The 10,671-nt window shown below is 43.7% G+C and overlaps 1 protein-coding gene and 1 non-coding gene across 4 annotated transcripts in view; one reads left to right on the forward strand and one right to left on the reverse strand.

Moving 5' to 3' along the window:
- The window catches only part of IKZF2 (IKAROS family zinc finger 2), a 233,089-nt gene extending 223,650 nt beyond the window's left edge, over positions 1-9,439 (forward strand). For all 3 annotated transcript variants that reach the window (XM_038749742.1, XM_038749743.1, XM_038749744.1), the window contains one exon: positions 7,791-9,439. In XM_038749742.1, the coding sequence (XP_038605670.1) occupies positions 7,791-8,515 (725 nt within the window). In that variant the 3' untranslated portion in view covers positions 8,516-9,439. The remainder of the gene's footprint in view (positions 1-7,790) is intronic.
- LOC119931021 lies at positions 2,549-2,686 on the reverse strand. Its single transcript, XR_005451891.1, has one exon. It is a non-coding gene; the product is annotated as a small nucleolar RNA SNORA7 (small nucleolar RNA).
- Positions 9,440-10,671: the final 1,232 nt, after the last annotated feature.

Genomic DNA, 10,671 nt, shown 5'->3' on the forward strand with positions numbered 1-10,671 from the left:
TTGACTTTATGCCTGGGTAAGTTAAGGCTTTCAATCTGTCTGAGATAGGTGATATGTATTCAAGAGTGCAGTAGTTATCTATCAGGTCGAGCCATTGTTTCATTGGGAGAGCTCTCTGGACATCAAAGTGTAGAATTCTTAAGAACTTTCCCTCAGGGAAATCATCAAACCACTTTTTTGCTCCAGAACTAAGACCTATATGTATTTCTCTCATTTAAAAGAGAGAAGCAGCAAGGCCTGGTGGATAGAGCATGGGCCTGAGAGTCGGAAAGACATGATTTCTAATCCCTGCTCTGTCACTTGTCTGCTCTGTGACCTTGTGCAAGTCACTTAAACTTCCTTGGACTTTACTTCTCTCATCTGCAAAGTGGAGATTCATTTAGATTGTGAGCCCCACATGGGACCTGATTATCTTGTATCTACCCCAGTCCTTAGTACAGTGCTTGGCATATAGTAAGCTCTTAACAAATACTTTTTACCACTTGTAAAAATTTCTTGAGTGTTGCTTTCTAGAACCCTTGACATTGCCTGGGTTTTTGAGATTTTAAGACTACTGAGTTGTAATCATATTCCTGGGCAATAGAGTGAGCCCAAACACCCTGCTCACTTCAGGAAACCACTGACACTATATTGTGATTGTCTGAAATCTCTTTAGTTCCCGGTGACGTTATTGTCACAGTTCTGTCGTTTGTCGCTTGCATATTTATGTTCTTGTGTTTGCTCTGCCATCCCCAAAGGGCTGTGGGGAAGGACTGTGAACTTTTTCAGGGTAGGCACTCTGATTTTTCTTCAGTTTGATCAGTACTTTGCACATTGGGAGTACTCAATAAATTCTGAGGGCTTTATCTCCCTGCTTTGGATCATGAGGATAGAGATTAGCATAATAAAAGAAATGGAAAACAAGTGAAATTGCGGTTTTATCATTCATCGTCTGGTGCATGATTTCAAAATATCTGAAGTCAAAGTCAAGAATGTCCTTTCGATATATCCATTTGCCTGTTGGTGTTTTTGTTCTCCTTCAAGGTGTTCAGTTTTACCTTTTCCCAACCATGTGGGCTTCGGCCTCCCCAAAAGCAGTGTTGTTCAATGTATTTTGGAAGGACTCATTCATTCATTCATTCAATCATATTCATTGAATGCTTAATGTGTGCAGGGCACTGTACTAAGAGCTTGGGAGAGTACAGTATAACAATAAGCAGACCCAGTACCTCCCCACAGGAGGTTGTTCATAGGGTATTGCGTTGGAGTAAAAATTCCTAATAGGCGTGACAATCAATCAGTTGATCAATTAATGATATTTATTGTGCACCTATTTTGTGCAGACTATTTTGGGAGAAACAAAAGAGTTGGTAGACTAGCTCTCTGCCCACAAATACCTTACAGTTTATTGAGGTAGACAGACATTCAAGTAAATTACAAATAGAATGCATATATATATATATGTGTGTGTGTATATATATATATATATATATATATATATATATATATATATATTTAAAGATATTTACCTAAGTGCTGAGAGGCTGGGATAAGTATCAGAGTATGTAAGGGCTACACAGCCAAGTACATAGTTGACGGAGGGAAGGGCTGATGAAGAAAGAGGGCTAAATCAAAAAAGGTCTCATGGAGGAGATATGATTTTAGGAGGGTGTTACAGGTGGGGAGAGGGATGAGTTGTAGGGAGGAAGTTCCAGACCCAAGAGAGAAAGTGGATAAGGGTGGGTAGTGGGATAATCAGTCAGTTGAGTTTGACTCCTTACTGTGTGCAGAACAGTGTTCTAAAAGCTTGGGAGACTGCAGTGTAACAGAGTTGGTAGACACGTTCCTTACCTTCAAGGAGCTCATGGTCTAGAGGGGGAGATAGACATTAAAATGAATTATGGATATGTAAATAAGTGCTTAGAGGCTGAGGATGAGGCGAATACAGGGTTCAAATCCAAGTGCAAGGGTCATACAGAAGGGAGAGGGAGTAGATGAGATAGAGGTACGGAGAGTAGTTTGGCATTAGGGAAGTGGAGTGTGTGGGTTCAGTTATAGTAGAAGACCAATGAAGTAAGGTAGAAAGATGAGCTAAACTTGAGGCACATTTCAATAATATTCATGTCTGACCTGTTGGGATCAGATTGGTGCTGCTACACTGAACATCAAATTTCTCGGTTGTACTGGTGCAAGGCCATAGTCTTTTTCCTAGCCGAACAAAGGAAGGGGAAAATTCTGTCCAAACTTAACCTGGTGACCATGGGGAGAACAAAATTATCGATCAGTCAGTTGTATTTTATTGAGCACTTAATGTGTGCAGAGCACTGTACTAAGCGCTTGAGGGAGTCTTGTCTTATGATGTCAAGTCGTTTGTGACCCGTAGTGACTCCATGGACACATTTCTACCAGCACACCCTGCCTCCGTCTGCAATCAGTCTGGTAGGGTATCCATAGAGATTTCTTGGTAAAAGTACGGAAGTGGTTTACCATTGCCTTTGTCCGTGCCGTAAACTTGAGTCTCCACCTTCAACTCTCCCATGCCGCTGCTGCCCAGCATAGGTGAGTATTGACTTGTAGCAGATTGTCTTCCACTCGCTAGCCACTGCCCAAGCTAGGAATGGAATGGGTAGAATTCTGCTTGACCCTCCTTCCCATAGCCGAGACTGGTAGAGTGCTGGAAACTCTCCAGGTGCGACCGAGAGAGGTCTTGAGGAGTACAATATGACAGTATAACAGATACATTCCCTGCCCACAACAAGCTTACACTTTAGAGAGATTATAGGAGCTCCTTGAAAATTTCCAAGTGTTTCTGCCACTGCTTTTACAATTGGAGCTCACTGCAGAGGGATTAGTGACCCAGTGTTCTGTACATTGTAGGTCTTCAAATAAATACGATTGATTGATTGTAGTCCTTTTCTGGGTTACCCTTCCTTCATCATGATAGAAGGTCCAACAGCTGAGGGAACAAGATCGAGTTCTTAGTATGTGCAGAACACTGTACATAACGCTTGAGCGAATACAGTATAGCAGAATTGGTAGACACGTTCCCTGTCCACATCGAGTTTATCCCTGAAACCAGTGGATATGGATAATTGTCTTCCCACTCTAATATTTAAAAGTTGAGTTCTGCTGATATCTGAAATCTGAAATCATTTTACAATGTAGCCACATGGCACTAAAAAATGCAATTTCCAAAATGACAGTAGAGTGGAACTAAATCCAGTTTTTGAGCCAAATACATAGTCTTCCCAAATTTGCAGCCTGGGAAATTGAAATTAAAGGTATCTGAGCAGGTGCTTTTGTTTTGGGGGTTTTTTGGAAAATGGTTGCCTCTATCATTTTAAATACCCAGAAGGTTTTGGGAATATTTTAATTATTTTCTCTCTTCAAAAACTAGAATTATTCCGTAGGGGCCACGATAAGTGAATGGACAATTGCTCCTTTGAAAAAAGATTAAAATATCAGGGAGTGTTTGGGGTAGAAAATAGAAGACCAAGGGGGTCATAATAAGTATCTCACATGTAGTTATATGGAAAGATGATTGGTTAATGATATTTATTGAGTGCTTACTCTTACCCATGTCCCCCGAGGACCCACTAAAGAAAATAGCTGTGAAATAAGGTGGGAGACATTCCATTTAAGCCTAAGGAAGAAATCTGTGTCTGCTGGAGGGATGAAACACTGAAATAGATTACCGGGGGAGGTTGTGGTGTTCCACCTCAGGATATCTTCAAGAAAATAAAAGCCAAAAACCAACTCGACAACTCCCTGACTACAACAACTCCAGTCTTTCACCTGAGCTGGGGATCTGAACCTGATGATCTTTCACGATCCATTATACCTTGCTACTGTACCAGGTAATAATAATAATGATAATAATGATGGCATTTGTTAAGTGCTTACTATGTGCAAAGCACTGTTCTAAGCACTGTGGGGGATACAAGGTGATCACGTTGTCCCACGTGGGGCTCACAGTCTTAATCCCCATTTTACAGATGAGGTAACTGAGGCTCAGAGAAGTTAAGTGACTTGCTCAAGCACAGCAGGCACGTACGGGAGCCGGGATTAGAACCCATGACCTCTGACTCCCAAGCCCGTGCTCTTTCCACTGAGCCAAGCTGCTTCTCAGGTGCAGAGTTAACAGTCATTTCAACAAAAAAGTTGAATCCACACATTTCTGTGAATGTGTTGATCTTCATCTGCAACTGAACGAAATGAGGATTTGCGAGTGGCTGTTTTAGTTGTAATTCGTGCGAATTGGCAAAAGCCATCTGCTTGAAACCGAACCAGCAGAGCTCTTCATTCCTATTTGTGCCATTGAGCTGTTCCTGATGAGCGGCAGCAGCAGCTGCCGGGAGGCCGGGCGGTTTGGCGGTGCCCCCCTTCCTCACCGACACCCTGCATCCTCAAGACTTCCACGAGGGTCCACAAGGAGGGGAGAGGGAGACAGAGGAGGGAGAACTGTGAGATCAGCGCTTCGGGTGCATGTCCTCGCCTTGGCGGTACTGGTACTTTAAGAAGCTGCGTGGCTTTGTGGCACGGGGATCAGAGGTCCCAGGTTCTAATCCCTGTTCTGCTAATTGCCGGCTGTGTGACCTTGGCCAAATCACTTAATTCTCTGTGCCTCAGTTACTTTATCTGTAAAACAGGGATTAAGTGCTTCACATATAGTAAGCACTTAACAAATACCATCAAAAAAATACTTGTTCTATCTCATAATTAGAATGTTAGCCCCATGTAGGCCAGGGACTAGGCCTGGGGGTCAGATTACCTAGATGCTAATCCCTACTCTTCCACTTACCTGTTGTGAAACCATGGCCAAATGATGTAATGTTTCTGTGCCTCAGTTTCCTCATCTGTGAAAAGGAGATGTAATACCTGTGCTCCCTCCTACTTAGGTTCTGAGCCCCATCTGCGGCACAGATACTGTCTGACCTGATTAAATTGTATCTGCCCCAGCACTTAGAACAGTACTTGGCACAAATTAATTAAAATATATCACACAAAGGCTAGGACTAGATGGTTCTGGTTGGATTTCCTTTTGAACTTTTTTGTTCAAACTTAGAACAGTGCTTGGCAGCACTTAACAAGTACCGTCATTTATTATTATTAATTATTAAGCACTTACACTGCGCAACATACTGTATTAAACACTGGAGTAGCTTCAATATAATCAGGTCTCACTTGGGGCGCACAACCGAAGTAGGAGAGAGAACAGGTATTGAATCCCCATTTTGCAGGAAAGGGAACTGGGGTCCAGAGAAATTGTCTTGCCCAAGGTTACATAGCAGGTAACTGCCAGAGCTGAAATCAGGACCCAGGTCTTCTGACGCCCAGGTCCATGCCCTTTTCCCTGGGCAACTATGCTTCTCAGTTTGGGGACTTCTCCCAAAAGGAGGAAGCCTAGCAATTCACAGTCCCTTGAGAGGAAAAGCAGGATCGTATCTTCTTTCTTCAGCGAATGATAGGGCTTGAAAAGTGTCTCCCAATCAGTCAGTATTTACTGGTCCCATTATTAACTGACAAAGAATTTCCCTGAGTAAAAGATTATCCCAAAGTATAAATTTTAAAATTCTACACATTTCCAAAAGGGCCTTTCATTTGGAAGTATTGCTTTAAAATATTTGTTTCCCCCTTTAGACTGTAAATTCCTCAATTTGGGTTTTTTATGGTACTTGTTAAACACTATGTGCCAGACACTGTACTAAGTGTCGGGATAAAATAAAACGTAATTAGTTTGGAGACAGTCTCTGTCCCATCTAGGACTCACGTTCTCAGTCGGAGGGAGGAAGATTTAATCCTCATTTTACAGATGAGGTAAGTGGGACACAAAGAAGTTAAGTGACTTGCCCAAGGTCACACACAATAGGCAAGTGATAGAGCCAGGATTAGAACACAGGTACTTTGATTCCCAGACCCATGCTGCTACCCCATAGGTAGAGAATGTTTTTACAAACTCTGTAGTATTGTATATGCCCAAGCACTTGGTACAGTACTGTGCACACAGTAAGCATCCAGTAATTTCTATAGGTTTATTGATTGAGTGATTTGGGGTTGTTTAAAGGAAGTCTCTTGCCAAGTGTGACTTGTGGGGGTTTCCCTAGCTCTACTCCCCAGAAGGGAGTTCCCTTCCAACAAAGAGCTTATCAGTCAATCAGTCGTATTTATTCAGTGCTTACTGTTGGCAGAGTATTTACTGTACTAAACACTTGGAAGAGTACAATATAGCAGACACATTTCCTGCCATCAACAAGCTTACAGTCTAGACATGGGAAACTACCATTGTCATCATTATCACTATTATTAGTGGTAGTAGAAGTAATTGTAGTATTCCAAAGTATCTTTCCCTAAGTTTCAAATAATAATTTCTCCCCAAAACCCATCCATTCAATCCACAGATCTAGCTTACAGCATCATTGGTGAGTTCCAGGTTCTCGGGACTTCTAGTTCTTTTCCTTAAGAACCCTTGGGAAGAGTCTGAATCTCCATGTCTGAAGCCTCTGAGGGAGATCAGTCTGTCTGCCAAAGATGCAGCTGTCCCCCAAACCACAGGGCACACACTATTTTCCAAGTCCTTCTCTGCTTCTCTGGGATTGTCCAGAAGGCATTGTTGGCACCTCACGGAGATGATCCCTTTCTCCTATTAACCATTTTAGCCAGTCAATCAACCAATCAGTTGTATTTATTGAACACTTACTATGTACAGAACACTGTACTAAGCATTTGGGAGAGTACAGTACAACAGAGATGGTAGACACATTCCCTGCCCACAATGAGCTCACAGTTTAGAGGGGGAAAACAACAGTCTCTATTATAATGCATTTTTGCTTTGGAGAGGTCCTGGGCATTGTTTCATAAATCATGACTAGCTTTGGGTAATCCCCTCTCATGGAATGACTGTTTTCTCCCCCCTCAGTCCTGGATGTATGTGGAAACCTGGTTTAGCTTAGATTTCCTAATCAATGCCTGTTTTCGTTCCCCACAAAATTCCTCTCTTTTTTCCCAAGCATTTAAACTGTCTCTTTCCATACTGTGGATGTAAGCCATCACACCCAGGGCATTTGGTTATTTTTTTAATCGTTTCGAACGCCAACCCACAGCAGAGCTGGTGTCAAAATAAATCCCAGCTGGATGGGGCTCAGCGAGGTAAGATTAGTATTTTTAAAAGCTAGCACAATCCTGGGGCAGCCTCTTGTAAGACATGCAAAATCTGAAAACCATTTCCAATAACCAATACTTATCTTTGTCAATAATCACATTGATCTGATCTCCCCAGAGTAGTGCATCCACGTTGGTCTTCACAGTAGAATAGGAATCTGGATGCAATGGATATGTGATTGGAAGAGGCTAGAGAGAAAGAATAAAGTGAATAAAGAGGAGCAGTGTGGCCTAGTGAAAAGAGCACAGGCCTGGAAGTTAGAGGATTCTGCCACTTGCTGGCTGTGTGACCTTGGGCAAGTCACTTAACTTCTCCGTTCCTCAGTTTTCTCATCTGTAAAAATGGGGATTCAATTCCTGTTCTCCCTCCTAGTGTGAGCCCCACGTAGACCAGGGACTGTGTCCACCCAGATTAATTCATATTGAATCTGAAGCTTAGGGTAGTGCTTGCCACATTGTAGGCGCTGAACAATTACAATAGAAACAACAGTAATAATAACAACGACGATAATGATAATGCTAATACCTCTGTAGTACAATAGAGTAGGTAATGAGGGATTGGAGATAGTTTAGACTTCAGGCATTTCTCCCCTTCTTTATTGTGAGGCAACCTTTTTCTCATTTCCTGTTGGTATTTTTTTTCCTCTCCTTAGGAGAGAAGCTCATGAGATTTGGCTACCCAGATATTCACTTTGATATGAACCTAACCTATGAGAAGGAGGCCGAGCTGATGCAGTCTCACATGATGGACCAAGCCATCAACAATGCAATCACCTACCTTGGAGCTGAGGCGCTTCATCCTCTGATGCAGCATACTCCGAGCACAATCTCAGAGGTGGCCCCCGTCATCAGCTCTGCGTATTCTCAGGTCTATCATCCAAGCAGGATAGAAAGGCCCATCAGCCGGGAAACCTCAGAGAGTCACGACAACAACATGGACGGCCCCATCTCCCTCATCAGACCAAAGAGTCGACCCCAGGAAAGAGAGGCCTCCCCCAGCAATAGCTGCCTAGATTCGACTGACTCAGAAAGCAGCCACGATGACCACCAGTCCTACCAAGGAATCCCTGCCTTAAATCCCAAGAGGAAGCAGAGCCCAGCGTACGTGAAGGAGGATGGCAAGGCATTGGATGCCACAAAGGCATCTAAGGGCTCTCTGAAGGACATCTACAAAGTCTTCAATGGAGAAGGGGAGCAAATCCGAGCCTTCAAGTGTGAGCACTGTCGAGTCCTTTTCCTAGACCATGTCATGTATACAATCCACATGGGTTGCCATGGCTACCGGGATCCCCTCGAATGCAACATCTGTGGCTACAGGAGCCAGGACCGTTACGAGTTCTCATCGCACATCGTCCGAGGGGAACACACATTCCACTAGGCCTTTGCATCCGGAGGGGACCCGAATGAAGGAGAAGGACTGCACATGAAGAAATTCTGCACTTACAATCCCCCCCTTCCCTCGGACATTAACACGCGTTTTGGGCTTTTTTATTGTTATCGCTGTCGGTAATTCTGATCCTAAGGACCCAAGCTCAGTGGCTCTGCCGAATTTTGAGGAAGGAAAAGTGGAGGGAAGGGACAGGGCCATCTGGGTTTCGCTTTGTTTGTGGAAATCGAAGGGCGCGGTGCATCGCTTGGCTCAGCTGGCCCTTGCGTGGTGGGAAAATCACCCCGCATCTAAAGGATGCCACTTGGCCTCTCGATTCCAGGATTTTGATTTGGGACAGGAAAGCAGAGCATTTCAAAATAGAACTTTTGTATGACATGAGTCATTGAAAAGAGCAAGAGGAGTTTGGCTCACAGAGTAGAAGAAAAATTGTTTTCAAAATGTAAACGGTTTTCTGGTAACGATCTGGGAGCACCAATCAAACTTGATGTTCTACTCGATGATACTTCCTAGGGTGAGCTATCGTCATGGCGGGGGTGGGGGTTCTCAGTTTACTTCCTCTCTGGAATTTATAATATGTATAACACTGTACCACATAGCAACACTTTCATGTTACAAGTGGTTAGGATTGCTTACAGTACATTTGAGGTCCTGTGATCTTATTTTTCTAAACCTAAGAAGCACCTTTTTAGAATTACTGACTTGCTGTTATACCATAATTTTGGTGACTTTGGCATTTTGTAGACACCCTGGCAGCCTTAGTTTTAACATGTTTTACGAATTGGTAATTATGAATAACGTTTCTACCCACTTTTCAAGATAATAAATGGTCTAGGAGCGACTGAGGCAGTAGTTTTCTGGAGGGTTTCTGCTGCTTTTTTGTAATGATTTTTGTTCATTTTTTTAAGTTCATATCTGCAGTTGTGCTAGAAACAAAGTATGTTGTTTTTTAATGGAAAAACATTCTGTCTTCTTATCAACAACAGTGTTAACCAGTCAGCAGTCAAACAGAGAGGGGCTGATATTTGGGAGAACACGAGATGTCCTATTCCTGATTGATCTTGGCTTAGTAGTCTGGTGAATCGGGGACTGAACGAGGTTCTGATGTGTCAGCATTTCTTTTTGCGCTGTCCCCTCGAAGACTTCGTAAATCTCCTCCTACTCCCCCTCTCGGTGACCAGCAGCCCACGGTGCCTCTTCCCAATTGAAGAGGGTCCGGGAGAAGTGATTGAGTTGCGTGTGGGAGCACCGACCATACCCCAACCCTTTGTGACCGTGGTGCCAGGGTTTCCATCACGCTGTCTTCAAAGGTTAAGGTGCCCACGCTGCTGGTGAAAGCCGGGTCCAACAGGAGAGAGTGCCCAGAGATGCTGCGGCACACGTGTCTGTAGAGACCGCTCCAAACTGCTGGCCTGGTGCCAGCACCCACTGGAAGATGGGCCTTGGTGGTTCCTAGAGCTGCCTGACCCCGGGTAGAATAACCCAAATGGCTTGGAATATCACTCCGGTGCCTGGGCTGTGGCCACAGAGCCCTGTACCCCAATAAGAGCTGTTGCCCACAGGACCCCATTTTGGGGACCGTGAGCCCTGCATGCCGTCTGTTCTTTGGCCATTTGCCCGGACTCTTTCCTACTTTGAAATGTACCAGCTTCAGCATGAGAAAAATGGAAACTGCTTTTGGTCTCTAGGCACTGGGATAAAAATGGACCCAAGCAGAGACCTTGGTCAGATAGATGGGAAATTGACTTGATTGCTCCCCAAAAAATGTCAGACCCCTTCTTTCCAGACTCTAGTCATCTCCTGAAGTGAATGACAGTCATGTCCCTCGATTGGTGCAGATCATAGATCAACAAAGAGTACATGTGGGTGTTATTTTCATTTTTGAGGGTACTGTTTTGTTTTGTCTGTTTTTCCTTTTAACTAATGTGTCAGTAGCATTAAACTTGGTGACGAGGGGTCCTGATTAAAGTGTTTTCAGGAGGACGGCAGAATGCTTGTCCAGGAAAACTCGCACTTTATGTTTGAAGAAGATGGAGATGATCACGGGCGGGTTGTCTGCTGACTGTTTCCAAGCCAATAAGTGGTACTTAGGCACATTAGATATCAAGCGGTCTGGAGAACTACGTTCCTTGACACGGAATAAGAAT

The sequence above is a fragment of the Tachyglossus aculeatus genome, chromosome 7, assembly GCF_015852505.1.
Source record: "Tachyglossus aculeatus isolate mTacAcu1 chromosome 7, mTacAcu1.pri, whole genome shotgun sequence".
Taxonomy (NCBI): Eukaryota; Metazoa; Chordata; class Mammalia; order Monotremata; family Tachyglossidae; genus Tachyglossus; species Tachyglossus aculeatus.